Source organism: Falco rusticolus, chromosome 4, assembly GCF_015220075.1.
Source record: "Falco rusticolus isolate bFalRus1 chromosome 4, bFalRus1.pri, whole genome shotgun sequence".
Taxonomy (NCBI): Eukaryota; Metazoa; Chordata; class Aves; order Falconiformes; family Falconidae; genus Falco; species Falco rusticolus.
The window spans coordinates 84910081-84936143 of record NC_051190.1 but is presented as its reverse complement, the minus strand read 5'-3'; the positions used below and the strand labels follow the sequence as shown (position 1 = coordinate 84936143).

At 47.3% G+C, this 26063-nt stretch overlaps 1 protein-coding gene across 1 annotated transcript in view; it reads right to left on the bottom strand.

The window, feature by feature from the left end:
- Nucleotides 1-6777: 6777 nt before the first annotated feature.
- VOPP1 (VOPP1 WW domain binding protein) overlaps nucleotides 6778-26063 on the bottom strand; it is a 68299-nt gene continuing 49013 nt past the window's right edge. Inside the window, exons 3-5 of the mRNA XM_037383146.1 lie at nucleotides 15694-15771; nucleotides 13517-13653; nucleotides 6778-9633 (exon numbers count right to left, since the gene is read on the bottom strand). Coding sequence (XP_037239043.1) covers nucleotides 9452-9633; nucleotides 13517-13653; nucleotides 15694-15771 — 397 coding nt within the window. The 3' untranslated portion in view covers nucleotides 6778-9451. The remainder of the gene's footprint in view (nucleotides 9634-13516; nucleotides 13654-15693; nucleotides 15772-26063) is intronic.

The following is a 26063-nucleotide window of genomic DNA, read 5'->3' as shown; positions in this document are numbered from 1 at the left end:
TAGTAAGTACACTTACTGCTTGAGAAAAGGTAAGCGTAGCATACTCCACTCGCTCAAGCTCTGTTGTCATCTTTCCTGCAGGTCTCCCTGTGCTCTGTCATTCCAGGTGGTTATTTTAATTGGTCTCTTCTGTCGGGCAGAGTGTGACAGGTGACAGAGTTTGACCTTCAAGGTGCGCATTGCGATACGTGACCTGTGGGCCATGTGCTGAGCGCCAGCGCTTCGGTCAGGCTTGGAGATGCACCGTTGCTCCCGAGCAAGTCTCTGAACGGTAGCGGCTGCCTGCCTTGAGCTTTATAGCGTTGGCTGCCAAATCCATTGGGATATTAATAATCTGCAAATTCAGTTCTGCTGGACGACAGCAGCAGTGCCAGTGCAGGGACAGCGTAACGTCACAGTGTAGCTCCTCTGCTGGTTCGTCACTTAGGACTCAAACACGGGAGCAGTGGGGGAGGGTTTTTCACTCCTCTGGCAAAGGGGAGATGAGGTGGGGGCACCAAACCTGGCTGCAGCTGTACAGCTGGAGATGAGGGGAAATGCTGAAAAGCCGGGGGGGGGAGGGCTGCTGCCTGGCAAGCAGCTGGGGTGCAGCACACGGGAGCAGCAGAACGCGGAGGGATCGGTGAGGAATGGGGAGAGCTGGTTGTGGGAGGCAGTGCAGGGCATGTACCAGTAGAGGCCATCTCCAGGGCCATGTTCCTCCGTGGCCAGCGTGCTGAGGTCTAACTCTGGGTTTCTTTCTTCAGCCTGTGGATCGCTGATCCTGCCCGTAGACAGGGAGGAGACTTGCCCGGTTTGAAGTCTCACAGAAATTTCTAACAAAGGAGGGAGAGGGCAGCTCTGATCCTGTTCCGTATCGCCCCCCACCCCTTTGTTCCTTCACCTGAGACTGCAGGGCGTGTGGGGTGGGTTAACGGGGAAGGGGCTTGCCAGGTTTGCAGGAACCACCTGCAAACACAGAACAGAAGCCACTGGCCTTCCTGGCAAATCCCACACGTGTCGTACCGACTGCTTAACCGGGGGGTCAACAGGCCGGGCTTTGGCATTCAGTCATTGTACACAGATACGCCTTCTTGGTGGCTGAGCTTGGAACGGCACCTGTGGGAGGTAATATTTGGCTGGCTGGAGCCCAGGAGGAATTAAATCCTGTTGGTTTAAAAAATATAGAGGTATATACACATTTACAACAGCTTAATACTGAGCAGATCTCCAAGATGCTTGAGTGCACCAGTCAATAATGAGCAAGTCAGCTACCAGCTCTCTGTACCAAGCCAGCCTTCTGCTGCGGTGGGGCCTGGCACCGGCTTCCCTGCAAAATCCTCTTGGAATGGAGCAAGACTGGAAACTGAATGTATTGAGTTGTGAAGCGTCTGACTGTGTGTCTGCCTTGTCTTTCTGACATGACTTTCCCTGTGGCTCCTCTTTCCTGTTCACCACAGCGCTGTGATATCTAGGTGGCCCATTAAGAAAGGATAGTGTGCGAAGGTGAAAAAATGCATTTCACCAAGGCATTGTTTTCAGAAATCACATCAAACTAAGAATGTGGAAGATGTCTTAATAGTCCCTAGTTTGCTTTGTCTGTGTGTAATAGTCCATCTGTTGCAAAAAGCAGTAGTGTTAAAAATGGAGATGCTCTTTGGGCAGAAAAAGAGGAAAAAAATGCTGATTGTTTTGTTCTTTGGCTTTATTAGTAAAGATCAAGCTATGTGGTGGTAATTTGTGTGGTTCTTCTCTCCACCCCCACCCCCTGTAGTACTCCTTCCTTCCCTCCAGCACTGCGATGATGGTCCCACTCGTCTGACTGCTGAACGGCCTCTGATCTCACAGTCCTGCAGGATAAAACATGCTGGAGAGTGGGAAAATCTCTTTTTTTTAACCACCTTCTTTTACAAGCATTGCAGGTCTCTCTACTGCTGCTTCTCCTGGGTGATTTTTGCTGTACATCGCTTAGTGCAAAGCGTTGCTTTCCTTTCCGTCACATAGGTCCTGCTGAACAGTTCGCTGCTAAAGCCTGACTCGTGACTAGCTGGTTTTTAAGAAGACATGCCTGTCTCCAGGTGACTGAAAGCTGGTTTCCAGCTCTGAGAAGTCTTCATGTTTTTCTGTAGCTGGGCTTTAACGGAAGGAAACTGCAAGTATGCTGCAAGCAAGGGGCAGTATTTCTGTTTCGTAAAACCCCACGTGCGACTCGCAGCCCTCTTTGCCATTGAGAGCAACTGCTGCTTTTTTGAATTAATAGCATTATTTCTGGTCTGTAGGTAGGGAACTGAAAATAATCTGTGCAATTCAGCTGTATAGATAAAATTGTTAGGGCTATTCTAGCACAGTCAAAATAGGGCAGGTTAGAGAGGTGGGAGGAAGCATGTGTGCTGCGTGTCAGGTAACAGCTAGGCAGCAGCCTGCTGCCTCAGCCCTGTCCCGGCAGCGTATTTTGATGCAGCAGTCCTTTTCCTGGTGAAAACTGTTCGCTTTCCTCCCGTTTGTTTTCACGTCAATTCACAGGTGCAGGAACCCAGTCTCTGCCCAGCACAGCAACTGTGATTTGTATGCAGGGAGCAGTAGTGACATATCTTTAGCCGTCACTTCTCCTTGATGCCTGCAAATGGGCTGCTGGAACTCCAGCTGCAGCTATTCGATAAGCTCAGGTTAAGCAGCAGCAGAAAAGTACAGAGCCAGAGACGTGGGCAGAGATACATACACCTACCCTGTGCCTTCTCTCACTACGTAAAGCAAAAATAACACGCAAGTGCAGCTAGCGAGCTACCTTCCTGTACAGGGCTGGGGTCGGAGGGCTGCTTAACTTTTCCCTGTTCCCTCTGTTTTCTCTGCTGTCCCCTTCACCTTGTAGCACATGGCAGCTTGGGGCGGTGGCTGCTGGTTGTACCTCTCCCCTTCTAATAGCATCCTTATCGTAGAAACCGCTATGCCGGAGCCTCTTGTGTCTGTGGAGTAGTTTCCCTGTCAAAAGAGTACAAGCAACTGTAAAATCCTGGAATAAAATCCTAGAAGGCAGCTCAGCTCCCCAGCAACAGGGCATGAGAGAGGAGGGCTGCCACGGCCCCAGGGCCCACACAGCTCCTGGCCCAGTTCAGTCGCCTCCTGAATTAGTAGTGATGCATTAGAAAAATGGAGGGGGATGGGGGGAAAAGTAAGGTTCCACTATCAGACAAGGTGTTTTATCTTCTTGTATGCCAAAAAGTGGCTTCTTGGGTAGATGCCTTTAAAACTAACCCATCTGAGGGCTTTGGGGGTGGTTGGTTTGTTTGAATTAGGGAAGAATGAGCAATACCTCCTTTGCTTCTTCGCATAGTCTGAAGGGCTTAGAAAATGTAGTCCCAGCTGTTTGTTTTCACAGCAGCGTAAGCTGTCACAGCACCCTAAAGAAAACAAAAAAACCAAAACACAACCACAAAACCTACCCACCAAACAAAAAAACCCCAACCTTGTCATTAAATTATCTTTTCCCAAAGTGATGAAACATGGGCACAGCTGCCTGGCAGCCCCGAACAGAAATGGCAGGACTCTCCAGGACAAGCTGGGTCCTATTTACAGTACAACTGATGAGTCAGCCTGCTAATTGCCGAGAGGCACAGAAGGTGCTGCAGGATGCTGCAGGTGACGTTTGCCCCTCTCCTATGAGCCATGGGGCAACCCGGTCACACCGGTGAGGAGGAGACGGAGGGGAGAATCAAGAACAAAACATCCATGAATGAGACAGTACTACTGCACTGGCTTCAGCCTGGCAGTGCGGCCGTGCAGGGCTCGCTCGTCTACCCCTTGGCAGGGCTGGTTCTGCCCGACAGCGTGTGCCAGGGCTGCGGATCTGCTGCAAGGCTGAAGCAGCAGCAAAACCTTAGGAACCCTCAGACCGCGATGAACTGAATTCATCCATTAATACGGAGCCTTCCCTCAGCAGTATGTAAGGCAGCAAGCACGCTGGAGAACAGCACTTTCATGGGGAGAAAATTTCGTGGGAAAATCAAGCACCTCCTGAGCATGCGAGATGCCCTGGCAAGAGCCAGCCCTTGCCTTCGGTGGGAGCCTGAGGAAGTTCGAGCAGTGTCACCAGTGGCTGAAGGGTGAGCCTTAGCCTGGCTGCTCGGAGGCCTTACAGCCCTGCTGAAGGGCAAAGCAAGCCATTCCCATCGCTGCTTTTCTTCTGAGGGGGAATCACCTTGAACGAGATGGGAGCATCCTCCTGCTGCAGGGCTGAAAGGAGACGTATGGAGCGTACAAGGGAGGGGATGGGAACCAAAAGCTGAAGGAAAGCAATTCCCAAAGTCTCCTGTCCCAAAGCAGGACATGGAGCAGCTGCAAGGCCAGCCCCACAGTCACTGAGTCGCTCTGTACCCCTGCTTACTCCTGACAGTAGCTAGTTTGAAGATGGTTCTGCAAGCATATTCTTCCTCTCCTCCCCACTTAACCCACTGCAACCCCCCAACAAACCCTGGCTGATAACTGATGTCTGCCCAACCCCCTGGAGCTGCCCCCGGGCACGGAGCGTCACGCAGGATGCCGAGCAGCAAGTTTTCAAGCTGTGCCACTTCACGCCTTTACTGATGGACATGGGATCGCTTCTGTGCCTCTGCTGGTGCTGGGTCACACCCACCCACCTGTCACCCACATCCCACCCTCCCGGCCAAAAGTCTCCCGCGAGCAGCACCTACCCCAGGCCTGCCAGCGCTTTCTACACCAACTGCCCTGCCAGCCCTCCATGGCCACCATGCAGGACGGGGCTGCAGGAGTCAAGGGCAGCCATGCAGGGATTGGAATTGATTTTATGCCAAATCCCATCGAGCTGAGCATTTACACATCACCCAGTCTGCAATACACTTGACAGGCAGCGCATGACCAGCTGCATGGTACCACCTGCATCTGTCCCCTGCTGCCGGGGTTTCGTGGCTGCAGGCGGTGGCAGGGTGGTTCCCACACGACAGACACAGGGGCAGGCAGACACTGCCCGCCTCACCCTCAGCTTGCCCCCTAAACCACGATTTAAGGTCTGTTCCACCAAAGAGGTGCATGACTAGGGTGTGGAGGAGTCAGGATAAGCCTGTCACAAGCATTTACCCTTAGCAGTCATCAGGCAGCCAATCGAGTTGACATAATCCAAAACAAATCTCAAGGTGTTCCAGGATCGGTAGGCAGACTGGTTCAAGTAATGACCTGAAAAACACTCAAGAAATAAACTATTCCCTCCACGCGGAGAGCAGAGCCCTGCACCCCTCTGGCCTGGGAGCCACACGGCTGGTGGGATAAGGTGGGGCAGCGCTCGCCCAAGAGCTCATCGGGAGGCAGGTGGATGATGCGTTGGTCACGCGTGGCTACCTACAGCTGATGGGAAGGGAAGCAAACAGGGCTTTTCAGTCTCATCAGCGATGGTAGAGGAAGAACTAGCAGCTGGCACCTGCTCAGAAACACGACCAGGTCCGCAGCCCCGCAAACACGCGATGGTGGGAAGGTTTACTGCGTGAGGAGATGGCCAGCTCCCCATTGCAAGCCACGGAGTCTCAGGAGTACCACCTTTAACAGAGAGACCAAGCTGATGACAGCATACCTAGAGGCACAAGCTGCACACGAGGATCCTTCCAAGCCTATGAAGACCCCTGCTGACTCCCTCCCTGCACGATCCCCAGCAGAACACAGCCAGCCACAGCATTTGCTCTCCTTCATTGAGACTGGACCAACGGCAAAACCTCCAGCTGAAACCCAACTGCCCAGCCACAAAAAGGGCAGGTTCCCTCCCCATCCCACCGCGCAGCCTGTTGCAGAAGCCTTGGATGTACAAAGGCCTGGCCCCACCAGAGCTGGGGGCAAGGTACACCAAAAGCCTTTTCTCTCAAAGCACTGCTGGAGATTTCATCATGGCAGAAGGCGCCTGACCCTCTCCTCCTCCCCGTTTCTGCCAGGGTCACAGCAGCAGAGACCTCAAAGGTTTCCTTACCCACCTAGGCATGTTCCTCCCGATCACTGCCTCCTCACAGGTACGTCAGACACATTTTGAGGACAACACAGCTGAAGAAAGGACCTCCAGGGGGTAACGTTTATGTTCCGGGCTCCCACCCACCCCAGGCTCTGTGGCTCAACTTAAGCACTTCCATTCTGCCCAAACCCTGGTCAAGCCATTTAAACCTCCTGTATCAAATGCCTCTGCAAGAACCAGGGGACTGATTCCTACAACACATTAAATCGACTTCCTGATGTAGATGGCAAGATCGCAAAGGCAGGGGGGGGATTAGCCCCGCACCCTGGCCCGGTGCTCCGGGGAAGGGGCAGGGCAGCGCCCCACACATCCCTAGGGCTCCCAGCCACCAGCACTGACATTTTGCAGTCCAACCACCACCTTGCCTTGTCAGTGAGGTTAGAGAACCAAAATCTCCGTTGGGTTAGAGAGGGCAGTAGCAGCACCCAGAGATTCAGACGCGGGCATCCCAGCAGATAAAGCATCAGCGCACCGCAGGGAAGCTCACATTAGCTGCTGGTAGCTCCTGGGGCACCACTGCTGCCAAGTAAAATCCTGTTAGAAGATGCTGTTTTCCTTCACCTGTGGGACTGCACGCCTGGCCTGTCCTCTCTGCCTACTGTTGAGAAGTAGCTCTGCCCTTTCCAGCGGTGTGCCTGCGGCCCGTTTCATAGCTGGCTCAAAGTGCTGTTGAGTACAAACCTCTCGGTGGCATTAGCCCTGCCTTTCCTCCTCTGCACACAAGAGTTCTTTACCGGTAATATAAAGAATTTTAAACATACAATTCAGGAAAAGGCAACAAAGAGGGCTAGAGATACAGCAGCATCCAGTCTTACTTTAATAAAATGCATTTCAAAAGAAGTGCCGGCACAAGTTTTATGTGCAATAGAAGCCCCCGAGACTATAGAAAGATCTACTTCCGTTCCACTCACCCTCCAAACCAACTTTGCAAAGTGTGCAATGTACATTCCCAATCAACCTCACACTGTTGATATTGCCCTACCAAAAGTTACAGGGTTTTTCCCTTCTTCCTCTCCACTTCCTTTTTTTTTTTTTAAGCTAAGAGGGGGAAAACGGGGGAGGAGAAAAAAAGAAAACCTAACAGTTTGCAAAAGCGTGGCAATGAGAGGAAAGGCACGTAAACAGTTTGCAAGTAATTCATATGAATGCCCACACAGGTGCTGTGTTTTCAGAGCAGACCAAGCAGGTTTGCTAGCAGAGGAGCGCATGTGCTGTAGGAGGTGGTGTCAGCCACGAACACTAGCAAATAAACCAGCCAGACTTCAGGAAAACTTTACCAGAAGTTGAACTTCAATGTACAGCATAAGAATTCACTATAAAAGGTTTCTATTCAATATGTCCAGGAAAATGCCAACTGTCATAGATACATTTCATAATATAAAAGGACTTAACATCTATCTACTAACATGAGGTCTGTTGTAATTTCTATTGACAGAAAAAGAAAGGTTGGATTTGCTTTTAAAAACCTGTCATGTATACACACCCATATTCAGTGACATATGCAGCTTTAAACCTCAAGTGCACACTAATTTAGAAAATATATACAGTTGTGGTGTGCAGATGGACCTAGTCATCATACATGAAGTGTACTTTTTTGTCAAGTGCCTGCCAGCCTGCACTGCACACACAGAAATACTTCACTTTGTCCCTTGTTATGATCCGCAGTCAGGGGAAGCCTCAGTTACAATTCCACCCAGGTCAGGTCTGCAGGAATGAGCCTCCCAAAAGCCAGCTCTGCTCCAGGTGACTCCACCAGTCAGAAACAGTGTTTAGAAACAGTGACGCTTCACGGTTTTTCTGTCAGAGACGCACGTTCGTAACAAAAGGGATACTCTTTTCTGCCAGTTCTGCAAATACAGCTTGCTGCCTAGGAGCAAGTCCTCACAAGCCACTTGCTTGTGCAATTGGAAAAAAAAAAAGTCTTCCGACTACCTCAGTGAGCTCTGTGCCCTGGCTGGAGCAACACAGGAGCCATCGGTGTACTGGCAGCGAGTAAGCGCTCGCCCGGTACCCAAAGAACCATGCCGGACTCCTAACCCTCAGCTATGCAGGGCTCTGCAGGTCCTTCAGCAGCAGAAGGTGATGGCATCTTCTTTTTGTCACTCATTACTGACACGGCTCTGAGCATGCACAAAGGGAGAAGGTCCCATCAGTCACGTCTCAGAGTAGCTTCACGTTTTTGCTAGACATAGATGGGTGAGAGAGCCCCTGCAGGTGAAGGGGCTCTGTGTTTCTTTGAAGGTGTTGACTTGTGGTTGCTCAGTCGCCCACGAGCGTGAGACGGTGAATTGGGAAGCCTGGGGCCACTCACAGCAAAACGCACAAAGAACTAAGGGTTAACAAAAGCCAAACCATCTGCGCATCAGGTCAAGGAACTGCTCTTATGCACCAGTCCCACAAAGTTATTTATTTGCCTGACCTAGACAGGAGAGAAGTTTTTACATATCTGTCACCTGGAGATGACAGCTCTACTCAGTACCCTTTGTGGCAGCAGTAAGACCACGATGAAACCTATTTCTCAGGGACACAACTCCCGCCAGCATCTAAGGGAGCAAACCTTGAAGTGTGTTCCCATTCCCTCTTACTGTAATTATTTTTCAGTTTAGGGAAGAAAACTTACCTACGTATTTCTGTGTTTCTAACTGTTCTGTCCCGAGGCACAAGGTCTGAGGTTGTATCACTTCCCTCTCACTACCAACCTTCAGGTCATCGGCTGTGTCAGACAGTCTCGCTGCTGGCCAAACAAGGGGGGCCAGGGTGCCGCCCACACCGGCACAGTCCGGGTGCTGGCCAAGAAACACTCCAGTCCTGGTCCTTCACTTTTTGGAGGCATCGTTTAAAGCAATGACTCCCCTCTATCTAGGGCGCTTGGCAAGGCCCCTGCCACGACTCGACCAGCACTGGTGCTCCAGTCACAGCAACTTCTATCACAGCGTCTTTCTGTTCTGCATCAGAACCAAGCTGTACAAGAAAATCTTAAAAAGAAGATGGTGGTCACCATTTCTGGTAAAAGCATCGCGCTGCCTCTTCTACTTCTACCCTCTTTCTCTGTCATTCCCCTTAGATGAGGGCGATTGTGCTACAGGGTCTTAGGAGAGCGCACATCGCGCTGGGGCTGCAGGAAGAACTGCTATCAGTAGCCTGCCACAATGCAATTAAACCCATGATGGAAATGAACAATAAATAAAGAGGAAGACATACAGGTTTTAAATATAGGTTTCCATTAAAAGCATTACAAAGACAACTTCTCTCATTTTGAGGACAAAGAAAAAATCCACTTCTACTAAAAAAAATAATATTTAAAAATCACCCCTTTGCAAGTAACTTTAATGAGGAAAGGTGCAGGGAAGGGAGGGAGAGAGGACTTGGAGAACTAGCAAGTGTTCAAAAGGGCAGATGCCCTCCATCTCGGTCATTTTGCAATGGCACCTTCTTCTCACACAGTCAGGTCAGAGAGCCAAAGAGTCCTCACGTGGAGGATTTCACCACCTGCTCGTAAGGGGGAGGTGGCGTGTTGCAGTAGGAAGGTGGGGGTGGGTAAACCGGGTTTCCTTGCGGGGAATTGGGCTGGACGTGGAAAGCCATAGCCATGGGATTCATCACAGGTCCACCTGGATCTGTGTAATACGGCACTCCGGGTTGTTGTGACCCTGAAAGGAAGGAGAGGAGAGAAAAGGCATCAACAACGGCAGCGACATAAGCTTGTGCTCTCCCAGCCTGTGCTTTGCACCCTGAGACAAGTTTTCTCAAAGTGTTCATCAGAGCAAAGACAAGGCGTCACCTTTCTCCCACTCCAGAGAAATCCCAGGCTTGCGGGACTTACATTCACTTCTTGGGATTTCACCAAAAAGTTTCAAATTCCCGTGCAATGACAATCATTTAGTGAAACACAGGACACCAGACCCCCGGACAGAAAAGCCACCATGCTGGCGGAGAGGAGAGCTGTGGGGTCCCAGGTGGACAACAGGGCTCCCACTGCAGCCCCGACTTGGGTGTCAAGTCTCACCAAAGGGCTTCACAGATTATTTTGTGGGTGCTGGATCTGCCTGTAAGCCAGAGCACATCTCAAACAGATAATTTCCCTTCTAGGCATGACAGAGCTAAGGAGTAAACACGTACGAACCAAAACCCCAAGCTGAAGCCCATTATGGCTAGCTAATGCAATGGGGCAGGATCGCTTCACACAGATTAAAATTAGGAAACGATGTTGGAGCCTGCAGGGACAAGGAAAGGAAACGTACAATCAAACACAAAATTCCTTGGCCGTGACACATGAGGACTAGCAGAGACTGCTGCCATGAGGAATAACAAAGGTGGCGTGCAACCCTCCTCAGATAGCACAGAGGGTGGTGGAAGACTATTTAATGCAATTCCAGCAATTTAAGTCACAGACTGCCTCTATCTCAAGATGTAAATTAGTTTTCCTCTCTTTTCCTATTTAAATAAAGCTGGACTGGGAAAAAAATATAATCTTGGCTGAGCAACAGGTTTTCTTTTGGTGTGAGTCTGTTTTTCCTGTAATGACACAGCCTCTAAGGGATTTTCCCCTCAGTCACTCCCTTCCGTGACTTAGGGACACTGGGACTCTATTGCCACAGAAGGAATACAGGCTTTTTGAAGCCTTAAGTGTCCTTTAGGACTTCAAGTGTTCAGGAAGGAGCTACATACCAAACCCCAAACCACGTCCTTACAATATTGAATCAGATGGTTGAGCCACAAGGCACAGGGATGCAAACTGTCCCAGAGCCTGGGGTGTCTGCCTAGGGAGCTTTGTTTGGGCACTTGGAGCAAAAAGGATGGGAAGCAGATCAGGAATGCAGCTATTTCCTTCTTAACACAATAAGTTTCAACACCCCATCACAGTAATTTTTCCTGTCTGAACCAAGAGGGCTGCTCTACAGTCTCTCCTCCTCCGATCCAGCAACCAGAAGCCCCCGTTCTGCTTCCATGTACAGCATCAGCACACAGCTGTGGGACAGCCAGGCTGAGAACAGGAGCCAAGTCCCACCTCTCCGAAGTCTGGGCTAATACTCTTTCTGTAGCCTTTTTCTTAAGCAATTTTGTTTTAAAGTTAAATTCTGCCCAGCTCTGCATTTCTGCTGTTTCCACCCGCACAGGGAAACGTGAGAGGTTGGAGGCAGCTCACTGCATCTCGTTCTTTAGGAAAATTACGGTTTTCATCAAAAGTTGCAGGTATAATTATTGAATTGGGGGGAGGGGGCAAGCGTGGACACCAATCTTTTGCGATATTTTTTCAGTTCATAAAACCCAGCAGAAAACAACACCCGAATACCAGCTTCTTTGGGGGGATCAGCTCAGTAAGTACTTGTAAAGCATCTACAAAGGGACCCCAGCTTTTCTAGCACCTGAACTACCATTTTGGGGCTATGCATGCCAGGGATGAAGTGAAAGATACCACCAGGTCTGCAAACTGCTGCTTGCAGGTGAGGTGTTCAATCCATTTTCCCAGTCAGACCCACAGAAAAAGCACTCCCACTTCAGGCTGCTGCTGGGGTGGCAGATGATGCTGCCATTGTCTCTTCAGGGAAGGAGGGAGATGGGCAAGGAGCCACGTGTCAAGGGCTACACCTCAACAGTGAGCTGGTTACTGCTACCAGATCTAGAAAAGGAGCTAGTGGGAAATAAGAACTTGGTTGACTACTAATTCCCATTGCTTTTGTTGTTGCATGTTCCCACAAGAGCAGAAAAAAAAATAAAAATGGTGAGGTTAGCTCAGAGACCAAAGCTCTTCAGTAACAGCAGTAACGGCCTGGAAGCAGGTAGCATAAGCAGGTCATCAAAGGGCTTGTGCCTGTTTTATATTTACCCACAACTTGTGTTCCATGAAGTGTCACGAAAAAGGAAAACCGTGCTCAAAAATTAAATCTGGTGTTTGCCAATCTAGCCAAAGACGCTCCCTGTTCGCATCATCTTGAGGTTATTTTTCAGGCTTAAAAATATTAGTTTAGTTTGGCTCGCCCCCAGCCCTCCGCTGTTGAAAAATAAATACTCTCTGTGGAAATGCTTATTCAGTCAAGCACAAAACCAGATGCAGAATGGAAGCCCTAAAAAAACCTCTTAAGGTTTAAACAAAAAGAGGGTGAATAAAATGTCAGTTTGTGTCCGTAACATCATTTTATCCATTTAGACCTGTGAGAGAGAGAAGCACGTCCTATGACTACATGCTTTAGGACGCCAGAAAGGTTATTTCCAAAGCCTGCACAAGGCACGGGGGTGTGCAATAGCCAGCAGGACAGCGGGGAGAGCCCAAATGTTACGTCTCTGTGCAATGCTCATAGTGAGCACAGTGAGCTAGAAGGGGTTTAGGATGCTTTTCTAAGGAGGCTGTCTTGGTGCAGCCACAGTATTGCACAGAGATGTAATGGTTCAGAAGACAATTTTTGATAGAGTGTTCTGAGGCACCAAAATTTCAGAGCGATCCTCCTTCCCATTATAAAATACTGAGTAGTATTTCCACTTTCAAGCCAGTATGAAATAAAAAACAAACTGCCAATTCCCCAAAAAGTTATCAGAAAAGATAATTATCCTCTGGCTTCAGCTCTCTAATACAACGTGCAACAAGATGACAGCCCGGGAAGAAAAGTGTCAGCATACCAAGCTGCCTGCGCATGACTGTGTACTTCCAGTGGCACAAATTAGCACTGGCTTATGCAATCTGGACAGTGGTTAAAAATGTCTCCGTTTGGCCTTGCTGAGGCAGGGAGAAAGCAAGCACCGCAGCCCGCACTCAGATAAAATCTCAGCGCTGTAAAAGGTTTTCCAGCTAGAGATAGGCTGGGGTCAAAATGCTCCCATATGGCACAAGCATCTTCTGCTTACAAGTGAGTCTTATTTTGTAGAGCTCTCCCAACTGGGACTGTCTAACAGCCAGAGGGGAAGGAATAACAAACTTAGAGAGCAGTCCTGCCGGGGCAGACATCACCAGGTAGATCCTCCTGATGCTCACAGCTATCAGTGATCAGAGAGCCAGCAATCAGACTGACAAGGGGAGGACTGCTTTGCTGCAGAAAAACTAGCACAGCAGAGGGAGGGAAAATCAAAAAGGCCAGACTTACAAGATAGGCCCATCTTGGAAGAAAAATGCTAGGCTTTCCTTCACCTCTGCCCATCGTTATCATTAAAACTCTATATTTAAAACTCTGCCTTCACATCACTGTCCATTTTGGATGCCTACGGTTTTGTCTACACTGCAAAGTGAGAGCCTCCTAGCCTTCTCCCATGCACGGGCACACAGCTGTAAAGGTGTTAGATGCCGCAACAGAAGGGAGCTCAAAGCCCTGTCATGCTGGGTTTCAAAAACACTTCTGTACACAGCAGCTGAATTACACTGTTTGAAAGGCAGGAGACCTCACTCCTCGCGGGAGGTGGCCGCATGGTTTAGTGCAGTGCAATCCCTCATCCACATCCCAGTTTCTAAAAACGAGCCAAACAAAACCCCCAAACCCACCCCTTTTTAAATGCCTTGGCAAATGTAAGAAATCAGTGCGACTTGTTTAACGAGCAGTTTCTGACCTGATGCAGTGTTGACTGGTTGTCTGGTGTAAGACACATTAAAAGTAGGTTCTTCTACTAGTGGAGGAGGGTACATCCGCCTTCGGATAAAGAAACCAGCTCCACAACAGAACAGAACTCCCATCATCAAAAGGAACCTAGGCAAAGAGAAGAGGGAAGTCAAAACCCACCCACATCCAGGCAGCTCTCAAACCCAGAGCGTTTGTCGAGAGAAACAGGAGTATCATCTAGCAATCATCACCCTACAACTTTTACCAGGGTTTCTTAAATAGGTTGTCTCTTGAGAGCAGGTCTATGTCATCTGAGATAGCACTCGTGGGGCACTTTGGGTCTATTACAGATGACTTCAGCGATTAACACTATTGTCCGATGTTTTCTGCCACAAAAAATGCAAATTTGGAACTAAAACGCCCTCGGACTTTTGGAAAGTTCAGGTTCATACCTGACCGTTGCACTGGCATGCTGAACTGAAATTCCAGGTCAAACTGCGTATCTTGGACACAAGCCTTGTACTTACAGCATCGAGGCCAGCCAGGAGGTTTGTGGGGGACAGAGAGGAAAACTATTCTGCAGCTGCCCTTAAAAGAAGATTCTTAGATGTTCTTAAATTACTCAAGACTGTAATTCTGTCTCCTGTGGGAAATACGGTAGCTGGCATTTAAGCTCAAGCCAGAAGACTGAAGCACTCAGCACTGAAGATGACAAGCTTTGCTTTGTGCTTCCTAGACAGGATACACATTCCTGAGGAAAAGGACATTATTCTGCTTCAGTTCTTCTCCCAGTTCCTTTTCCAAACTGACTAAGCTGTCCTCGCCATTCCCTTGGTGCTGTGGAAACAGGCACATGCAACAAGGGCAGGTCAGATAATTTTTCTTCTTCAGACAGTGGCTTTCGCCATATTTCCTTGATACCAGACATGCTGGTGGCTGGTGCAAGCTCCCGTAAACCCAAACGATTCTCCTGCCTCTAACGGCCACTTCATTTCAGGGCCTTTTACTGGAGAATGATGACAACAGTGCTCTTTTGGAAAGGATGGTAGTTGGCCAGAGGTAAGCCTACACACCACGCTCACCTCCCCAGGAGCACCGCCAGGTGCCCAAGAGGAGGAGCGTGACACTGCACAGCAGCGAGAGGTATTGCATGGAAACGGTCAAATTCTGTTCTTGTTTCTGCAGTGGAAACGAGAGCAGAAGGAGGTCCTGTTTCCCTGAGCCAATATTAATACATTCTCCCTTTTGGCAGTGTTCCTGCCAAGGATTTGTTCTGAACAGAAAAACAGAGATTTACGACGTCACCCCAGGGATTGAGATGCAGAGCTCTTCAGTTATATCAGTAAGGATTGTACACCAAAATCCCACAGTCAGCTTTGGGAAATCTCTGTATTATAGCATATATCAGGCTTCTGTTTTTCAGTGTTTATTTGTTTCAATTTTGAAGGCTTTTTTTTTTTTTTAAGCAGTCTTCCAATTCTACATGAAAACGCCTGAAATCAGGTTTTCTAGGAGAGCTTTTGCTTTCTCTCTACTGTAATGGGAAGGTTTTATTCAGGTGCTTTCTTAAATTCCTCTCCAAAATGAATTTACCTTATTTTTTCATTACACATATAACAGTGATTAGTTTAAGCTTTATCCAGATTACTGAGCTGCTGGTTTCACAAGCTCAAATCTTTCTGCCTTCTTTTCCCTTGCTGTCATCTCCAGTGAAATCCTCAGAGTCACAAATGTACTTCTCTTCCTTTTTAATTGAAACCTCAATTCAGCTGGCAAGAATATCTTAAACCATGCCTAAATGCACAATCCTTCTTATACAATCCTCTTTTAAAACTCGGTGCCCAACAAAATTGCACAAACTCTGCTGCTTGGTCATAGCTGGGACAGGCATAAGGAATCCAGCAATTTTGTATAAAAGTGGGACTGCTGCAGAAGGCCAGCAGGACACAGAGGCAGGAAAGGTCAATGTGACACAAGTGACCTCCTTTTTCAGTGTTTTCTTACTACATCAGGGGAATCTTACAAGAAAAAAAAAGGAAGTCCTTGCATTTGTACGTACACACGTACATCACTGCGTACTTGTATCTGCTTTACTTTAAAATACTAGGGCTGGCAATACCCTCATTTAAGTCCTACAAACAAGACAAGAACAGGACAAACATAAAATTCCCAAATGTCCTGACCTACCAAAAATACCATAGTCGCTGGATAGAGAGAGCTCTTACACAGCATCTTGAACCACAGCAATCCTCATAGGAGCGACATCTGCAGAGAAACAAAGAGGAAAGGGCGTTAGGGGAGTGGGTGTCACTCAGACTGAAACGGCATCCCCAACCCTGATGGTGCTCCCATCCCTGCCCAGGGCGTCACTTACAACATCACCATCAGCTGGGGAGGCAAAGCCTCCCAGGGGTGTTCAGGGCCAGGCTGGATGGGGCTTTCAGCAACCTGACCTAGCGAAAGATGTCCCTGCCCACGGCTGGGGCTGGCCTAGATGATCTTTAAAGGACCCTTCCAACCCAAACCGTTCTGTGGGTCTATGAATAAGAACAGATTACCCTTGGCCAGATAAACTTGTCAATCACACATACACATCTATGACACAGCAATATCATTATTTAAGAAGTTTTTGCATGTTATTGGAACTGCCTTCCTATACACTTCTTTCAAAGCCAACTCAGAAAGACTGAATGTAGTTTATATAAAAGGACATGTTATAAAGAAAAGCAGTATTACTCTGTTTTCTTTCACAGTAAATGAACACTGCAGACCTCAAACATGAGCCATCTGAGGTTTTATTCACTGCAACAGACAATAATTGCAAGGTCAAAACTGCCAGATCACTCACTCTCTGCAAATCAGCAGCTTCCAAACAGAGAAACCACCAAGCGCAGAGAAAACTTCAAGCATACCATTATTTGCAAATTTAATGGCATTTTTTGCTTCTCAGAAGTTGTATTGGACCGCAACTGCCAACACCTCCCGTTATTTAATTAGGCTTTCCTCTAAAAACACCCCACTACATTTCAAATTCATATTTCATATGGCACAGAACCGTTTTAAAGGTGGTACAGCACCAATCACTGTAAGCACAAGGCACCACTTCATTACAAGTCAGCACATGCATTAATAGCAACCTCTGAACAATTTCTGTGGTAACTGCCGCTTCCCACCCTGATGAAACTTATTTAGCAGGAAAAAGGACAGAGGTAACACAGAAACTATGGTATGTGACAGAATCAGATGAAAACATGCAGATATCCACACACCAAAAGAAAAGAGGAGGTTACCACAACTGCATTGATCTTCTTAAGGGTGTTCCCATCTGTATGCTTAATGCACGTATTGAATTAAGCATCTGGGTTTGGAAATTTTACCCAACATGCATGACTGTGCTCCCGTATTTGTATGCAAACTAATAAAAACTTCAATTGGATAACTGTACAGACAATTACACATTTACACGCTCAATTAACAAGCCTTCACTCACAAAATACGTCGTCACAGAGGCTTCAGCCTTTAATTGGGGCCAGAGAAAGATGCTCTATGGATACATAATCCACTGTTTTGCAAGTAAAAACAGTTACACGCTTTTCTGATGACAAGTAGGCAGGATTTCAGCAAGCCGGAGGACCCGATATGATCAGCATGGCAAGGTCAATTAATATGCTCAGGCACCCAGTTTGAGACTCGAGCAGAGTTTAAGTTGCTCATGCTAAAAGAGAAAATACCTGCTTTGCCGTCCCTGAAAGTGACTCATTTCCAACATCCTTCTTTAAAGGTTGCCAGGACCCTAAACAACTCATACTCAAAGCTACCAGACCTCACAAAACTACTGACAAGGCTCAGCAAGTTAGCATTAATTTCAGTTCCATCAGGACCAATAAATTAAGCATGCCTCTCCATGCTCCCCAAGTGGATCAACCCAGCAGGAGCTTTCAAGACAAACATTAAAGGCATGAACAGAACACCCTTATGAAATGGGGTGGCAGCCACAGCCTTCTGTTAAACCAGTGGTCACGGTAGCCCCTGTCCGGTCTTCAACATGCTTTTTGATTGGAGCACCTCACCCATATCGCTGGGCATTTGCCCCTTTTGCTGATGCTGCACAGTAAGGACTTTGCTGGGCCAGAAAAGCAGAAAGAAAACAAAGCCCATAAATCTAGAAGCCCTTCTTGAGGCAATTAAGGAAAAGAAAAAAGAAAAAGAAAAAGGATTTTAGGGATGTGAAGCAGCTTTATCTCTGCCTCCACATACCAGCTCTGTCAGCCAGACACCTACACCTGACCACAAGCAGGATGGGGAGCGGACGCACCAGGTTGGCCTCTGGCTCCAAAGTCATTGCCCAGATCTAGCCCCAAAAGCTTAACTTGCACTGAAAGTTAAAATAAAACAGAGAGCCCAGGGAGGCTGCACGTACGCCTCCCTCGTGTCCACCCTTGCCCTGCTTATTTTGCATCTGTTTTCTCCAGAGTCAGAAGAGATGGGAAAAGGCTATTTTAAATTATATAATTATGGTGTTTCAAACAACCAAAATTAAAACAGCATCGGCATGAGAAGCACAGTACTTGAATTTACTTTTTATTTTTAATTTCTAAATTGTCTGGGCTACAAGTCAGCATCATTTTTAAAGTCTGAGTGGCTGAGCTTTTCTTCCAGCAGAAGAGGGCTAAAGTATGGTTGTAAGCCAGAAAGGCTCAACTGCTCAATCTTCATGAAGCACCTGAGACCACTGAAGGGCAAACAAACAGGCCGCCAAAGAGTTCTGCCTCCTACGCAGATGATTGCAAACAATGATGCGAAGGAAGGAGTTGTCCCTCATCATGGCTGGATTCAGAGAAGCTCTATTTTCTAAGAGCCAGCAAGCTTCCCGAGGGAAGTCATCCAAAGACAAGCTCTGCACTTGCTGGGTGGATCTGCGAAGCTAAACCAGTATCACACCCAGAGGAAAATCCTTTGGGATCTGACACTAGTAACCTTCTCGCTTTTTACCCATAAAACCAATCAGGCACTTCATTTTAGGTGCCTGCAAGTATGGACACAGGCACCCGTATGTAGGAGCCTGGAATCAAGGCTGATGCCAGGGCAACAACCTGCTCTTTGCATTCCCCACCACTGGATAACAGCACCAAAAAAGGCTGGAAGAACAAGCAGCCCATCTGCGATCCTGCTGTAGGGGTACTGCAGGAGCTTTGCTGATCTCTTCTCAATTCAATGCACCATAAGAAAAACAACACAACTTCTGACAACATCAAACCCGATTACAAGAAAATTAACTTACTTACAGGAGCCGTATTTATTATCAGGTGAAAGACAACAGTAAAATCAGCTTATTAACGGAGAAACATAGAAGCTTAAGTATAAGCCTTTGATGTACTATCTCTTACAGCCTGACAGCAAATCCCAGCAGAATTAAGACCCTGGTTCGTTAAAAAAAACCACAATTACACACACAATTTGTATGCATACTCTTTAAGTCACGCTCACGCTTTAGCTCTGCATTATGGAGGACTGCTGGTGCCCAATGCCAGCTGAAGAAGACTGAGCCTCACTATCAATCTGAACTGGACCAAAGCCATCTCCTACAGAAGACTCTTCTAAAGCCAGTTTTCCTCTTTCACACATCGGTGATGATCCCAAGAACTTCATTTCCCTAGGGCAATGCTTCTTTCATTGATCAAAATTTAACCCGTTACAGCGGATAACAGATGATCCGTTAGTTGCTTTGCTAATCTGCAACCTCACCAAGCATATGGTCTCTCTTTGAAAACTGTCTGCAACATGAAAAGATGTACCTCCGAAATCATACATCATTCATAATTCAGCAGAGTGGAATTAATGTGTCTGCCTGTCCAACGACTCGCACTGCTAGTGCATCAAGGAACTGCTGCGTCAGAGACAAAGTTACCCTGCCTGTCAGATCACAGCACCAAGCTTTTCGTATGGGTTCCCACTTAAATCGTGACTCTGAACTTCTTCCCTTAATGGACAGGCAAAGCACAAAGTTTCACGTGAGGGTATACGGTATGACCCAAGCCCCACAAACAAACCCCGTTTTTTGTGCTCAATGAAATGGTCCAGAAGCTCTTCTCCATTTACACCATCTACACAGCTGAACAAGTCCCTTCTTACCAGAGCTGGCACAGCAAAGAACTGCATCTAAAAATAATTCCCTGATTGGCGCTTGCTGAGAAGCGGAGATGTTAAAGAGTTAAAGCAAGGAATACAGTCTTCAGTAGACTGTGTGGCCATAGTGGTCCGAGTGTTCCCTGTCCTCACTCAATGTGGGTATTCCCCATCAACACCATCCCTTTGAAATGCAGGCTGTAGCATTCCTAGGCTTCCTCTCCAGACTGATGCATCATATGTGCCAAAATCTGATTTAGTATTTCAGATATTTGATTAGCAATGGTTTTTGGAAGAGTAAAATGCAATGTAAATTGTTAATCCACGTGTAGTGGCAGAAATCCTACTGTAGACGCAGAAGCAAGAGGATGGGAGAGTGAAAGAACCACAAAACACCCACAACCACCAGGTAACAGTAAACTGCATGATTTCTAACCAGTGTCCTGAAGACAAGCCTGACTTAATTCCGAAAAAAGGTTGCATGCCAGTCATAGGTGATTGCTACGTGTCTGTGTAAGATCTATGAAGCAAACTGGGATTCACTGGAATACAAGAAGCACTGGCAGTGTCTGAAGGGGAGGGACACCAAAGGGAGACAGAAGTTTAGATCAAGGAGGATATTGCAGTAGACCCAAACTAAGAACAGAAAAGCAAGATAGTGGGGGGAATGACTAGTAGCATCAGATTAAGTTATGGAAGCCCCAGCTGTGGTCCTAATACTGGCATGGGCAAAAAACCAGAAGGAGAACCATAAGTGCTCATAAGAACTGGAAGGGATGGACTGGTGAGACTGGGTCACCTCCAGGCAGACTCAGTGCTGAGCACTCAAAGCCAGAAGGCTGAGATTTGCTACCATTGAACAGATGAAGGCAGACAGCTGAAGTGTGCATACATATTCACTTGTTCTAGGACAAAAAAGTTTTGGTTTGTTTGGTTGTTTTTTTTTTAAAAAAAGTATTTAATCCACCTGGAAGTCAACTGCCAGGATACAGTGGTGCTGAACAGAGAAAAATAAAATGAGCCATGAAACAAAAACAAAGTAGGCAACCGCCACAAATTGACTAGCAGAAAGAATTCTGAAGAAGCTCAGAGTCTTGGCTGTGCTATGTACAAGGTGTAAAGCCACTGGGCTCAACCCGACTGCACTGCCACAAGACTCAGAATTAGACCTGAAGGGTGAGCAATGAGGAACAGGATCAATAGAAGGCGTAAAACATAAATGAAAAGAGAGGGAGTTATTTTTCTACTGGGTTTGTTTCACCATTGATCAATCCATTTCAGACCATTCTGTATGTGCATTTCCATCTTTCAATAAAAAGCAGGTTTCAAAGCAAAACCGCTGCCTGTACCGCTACGTAAGGGAAGACCCAGGTTATCGACTGCATGCATGGGGAAGACCACCAGGCATGTGGAGGAACTTAATGCTGCAAGCATGGGGGTGATGTCATCCCAAGGAATCCATTTCGCTACAGCAGCCCACTGAACATGGAAACTGAAACACAGGGTCCAACTCTGCACTCAGGAGTCCCACCTAAGTAGCTATTTCTGAGTCCCAGAGGGGTTTCATCTCTCTCCAGAATGACGCGGTAACACAAAGGCCACATCCCTCCGCTGGCACCCACTCAACTGCTTGAGGAGCAGTAACACGGGCAAGGTCTTTGGCTGGTGGAGCAGTGCGACGGGCAACTTCTGCTTCCCAGCCCTGGTCTCAGTGCTGGTCGTGTCTCCTTGGCCGGCTGTGTACACAGCCTGATTTTCAGCCGGGACACAGTTCCACCACAGTTACTTGCAGCCACAGGTTTGCAGCACCCAAAAGCATTTCTCTTTCTTTTCTCATACATAGCAAAGGCCGTCTCTTAGCACATGGCACAAACAGTGCCTTGTAAAACTCAGGTCTGATTTTGGCAAATATATAACTAATATATATAACAAATATGTAAGTATATATATGTAACTGCTTCACAGATGAATGCAGTCATGACCTCAGTGGCACATCTGTACTTGAGATTAAAAACCCATCGCTGGTACCCAGGAGAGCACTGGAGACAGAGTTACCCGGGCACTTGATAAATCACCCAGCCCTTAACTACGTACAAAAACGTAAGGCAAAAAAGAGGAAAAGGGCTCTGTCAGGTCATTTTTTTTTTCTCCAGAGTAGAAATAACAGAGACAGAAACAATATTTGCTCAGATTAGATTTCTGTCTGCTTTGACAGAACTAAAATCTCCCACAACGAGACAAGATGCTTGGCTCCTATCCTCCACACAGACATGAAAAACAAGAGCAGGCAGCAACTGAAAAAGGGATTATTTCTCAATTATTCTTTAGCTGAAGAGCCTATAACCACTGTCTCTGCACAGAAGCTCCACAGAATATGGTAAATCCTCCCCCACTTCTTGTAGAATGAGAAGGATTTGCTCAGTTGCTCCTATTTTCTCAATTATTTAGCTGAATAATTGAGAAATATTCATTGAGAAAATTGAATAATTGTCCAGTTGCTCCTAGTTTCTCAATTATTCTCTAGTTGAGGAGCCTATAACCACTGTCTCTGTGCAAAAGCTTCGCAGAATGTGATAAACTCTCCCCCACTTCTGATGGGCTGAGAAGTATTTGCTCAGTTGCTCCTACCAAACTGACCCTTCTACAAGCCTTTTACTACGCAACAGCTTGCCATAACCCCAGCCCTCTGTTCCCAGAGCCCAGGAGGAAAGCCGCACCACAGAGGGACCCTCCTTGTTGACTGTCACGGCAGCATCTCTCACCATGTGTGAGACTTTCTGACCAGCGCACGTGTGCTGGCCAGAAAGTCATCCAGAAATTTTCTCTGCTCCCTCTATGGCAAAACCCAGCAAGAATTGCTGTGGTTTGTATTCGGTACCTTAAATAGCCATTTTTCAGCATCAGCTGCAGGCCTTTCTTTCGCAGAATGAAGCAGAGAGAACCAGCATAGCTTAAGGTAAACAATGGATAACCTGTACAGCAAGTTTTAATTTTCTGGAGGTAGAATTGTAAATGTCTAATACCAACAGGAATGAGGACTCCTAGTTAATCATCAGGCCCCTTATTACACGGATAATTAGTTCTTCATACCTCAAGCTGCTCCCAGTGGGTGAGCAGCCCTATTACATCTAATCGCAGCTCTGGGAGATGATAAGCAGCCTGCTGGCAGGGGGCGATGGGTGTCTACTTCAATTTAAAATACTAATGCATAGTAAAACTTTTTCTTTTCCTTCACCAAGGAAATGATCAAATGCCAAGAAGAACTAATGGCCAACAGTAGGTGCCACCAAGTCTTTCAAAATTTTAATCCAGGGTCTCTCTATCCAGAAAGGGTTAGAAGCTTCAAGATGATTTCGGGGTCAAGCGCTCCTTGATGCTGTCCACCGGGGCTCAAACCAGGTATGAGCCTTCCTCTCCCACTGACAGGAAGCCAGAAATGGATTCTCAGCCCTGCACTGGGATTCTTGCCTGGGACATGGAAAAGTTAATGCTCGGATGTGTATTTCAAGTTAAACAGCCTCAACTGGAAAAACTGAGGCTCACTCATGATAAGACACAACCGTGGTTATTGCATACTCTGGAAATGAAAGGCGGGGTGGGACTGGGTTCCCTCCTCTACCTCTGCCAGCGGAGTTTGGTTTCAGGGCAGCACTCCGCCAGACGCCAGGGACTGCCCTCTCCTCCTCACTTTCCTCAGAATAAGCTGCCTACACCTGGTCAGCCTCCAACTCCAAAACTGGTCAGAGCTTCGAATCTCGGATTAGGTCAGTCACCTGCTTGATTGCCTGTGCAGGCTGAGATATTAAATCTCTCTCCCCTCTTCAGGACTCACTCATGGCGAGTTAATTTGGTAGCCTAATTCTCCCCAGGTTGCGCACCGGACAACCGATCTGTCGAAGCAAACCCAAGCACATGGCAAGGCATCGAGTTGCTGGGTGATTACAGCAGCCAGGACTACAACCTCAACAGATCCATCAACACCAAGGGAAGCTAGTTCCTTATTTGAAGCAAGGCATGTACCACCTTAAGGGCACGAACCACCGAAGCTAGTTGCGATGCTTTGTACCATTACTGTTTAAGGCCACGCAGGACTGAGCAATGGTGGTGGGGTTTTGTTGCCTTTATATGCAGATGATCTGATAATTACTGCTGTCTTCCTTCACTTACGTTCTTGTGCTGAACTACATATGCAAACAGGCCCTTCCTGCGGCTGCTCGCTGCTAAATTGGTGGCCCTGGCCTGAGTCCAGGTCTCCGTTTCTGTATGCTGCCAGCCATTCAAGGTGCCTGGAAGCATGAAAAACTATTACGCTGCCTCCCCTCTCCCTCCCTCCATGCTGGCTTTAAATCAAACAGAAGAATAAATCAACAGCTAGATTACTGCCCTATGCACACACCTGCTGACACTTCATGCAGCTGTAATTGCAACGGGAATGCTAAGTGTATCATCAGGAAAGCCAACTTAATTAAAAGCAGTAAACACAACAGGATGCGGGGCACAGAAAGTGGCTCTCATCGTGAACATGCCCTGTGTCTAGACTGGGTTTTTGTTCCCAGCCTCTTACACACATTTTGAACAAAGAAGTGCTCTCTAAGCTATCTTAATCAGATAACAGTGAGAGAAAAATCACTTTTTTATTGTTTGCATCTGGAACGTTTTGCAGATTCTTGATAATGCACAAAGTTACTAGTATAGACTGACCGCCAAGCACGTAAGGGCTTACATTCAAACCACAGGTGAATACAGCTGTGTGACAAATACAAGAAAACTTAATCTGCAAAAGAAATGGAATGTGTGGAAAAGGCCAAGAAATTTATATAAAAAACCATGAAAAATGACAAACAATACAATCAGCATTCTCCATAATAAGAAAAAGAATTGACTGTTCCCATGTAGGGTGGGAACATGTTTTAAACGTGAAGAATATTAATTAACATTCCTTTTTTAGGCTTGCATTCATGTTCTTATACTAATTATAAATGAAAAATTAAACAGATTTAATCAAATAAATGTGTAGATGTGCAGCTGTCTGCAATAAACTACTTTCTATGGCAGAAACATGCTAAAAACACAGCACTTCCACCCGCACATGCCTTTAACATTAATTCAGGTTCTGTTTTGCATAAAAATTAGAACGAGTTTACAAGACAGCACTCCCTTAGCTTTATTCTATTCTTCACACGTTTGCCAGCAGCAATGGTTAACATTTTCTTCCTGAGAAAGTTTCTATGTTTCTTTCTGGAGGTCTTTCACCTAGTAGCACATCAGTAAACACCCAAAACATACTTAAGACAAGGAACCCATGGCAGAGCTCCAACGAAAACAAGGCAGTATTCAGGAGGCGGAAGCAGGTACAGGCTACCTAGGAGGAGTTGAAAAATGACCACATACACAGGTGGGTGTGATGGCAGGAAAGCCAAACCTCACCCACCAGTGACAGCTGGAAGCTGCACCAAGTGCAGCAAAAAAACTTTCCACCGCTACACTGGCAGTGGTATCTGCGGACCAGCTGGAGAGCAGCAGTCATCATTTACCTCAACTTCAGCAAGGCTTTCCACACCATGTCCCTCAATACTCCTGTACCCAAGTTCAGACATTACAGCCTGGACAGGTGGATGGCTAGGTGGGTAGAAAAAAACCTGGTTGGATGGTGGGGCTCAGAGGACAGCGGTCAGCAAGCCACACTTACGCTAGAGAGTATAAAGTCATTTCTGGTAGTACCACCGAGGTCTGGACCTGTCCTGTTGACCAGCACGTTTCTGGAACTGGTGATAGAGTGCTCTCACCAAGTCTGGAGATGGCACCCAGCCAGCGAGCTCCAGGGCAGGGCTGTCACTCAAAGATCTAGACTGGCTAGAGGAACGGCCCGACAGGAACCTCATGAAACTGAACAAAACCAAATGCAAAGTCTTGCTTGTGGGAAGGATGAACATCTTGCTGGCTGTGGAACAGCTCTGCTGAGAAGGCCCTAGGGGTCGTGGTAGACAGCAAGCTGAACGTGAGCCAGCAGCGTGCCACAGCAGCAGTAAAGGCCAACAGCATCCTGGACTGTGTCATCAGAAGCCTAACCAGTGGCTCAAGGGGAGTGACTGTCACTTTCCACCGAGCATTTGTTGGACCACACCTAAAATACCGCATTTGGTTTTGGTATCCCCAGTAGAAAGAATGAAATTGATAAATGGGAGCAAGCTCAGCAAAGGACCACCAAGATGGTCAGAGGCTGCAGCACTTGCCCTGTAAGGGGAGGCTGAGGGACTTGGGTTTGTTCAAACGAGGGAAAAAATGGCTTCAGAGGGATCCAAGAGCAACTTGCTAGTACCCAGGAGGAGGTTACTACGATGACCGAGTCAGGATCCTCCCAGTGGTGCAGAGTGGGCAAAGAGATGATGGACATTAACTGAAACAAAAAGAGGTTCTGACTTGGTATGTGG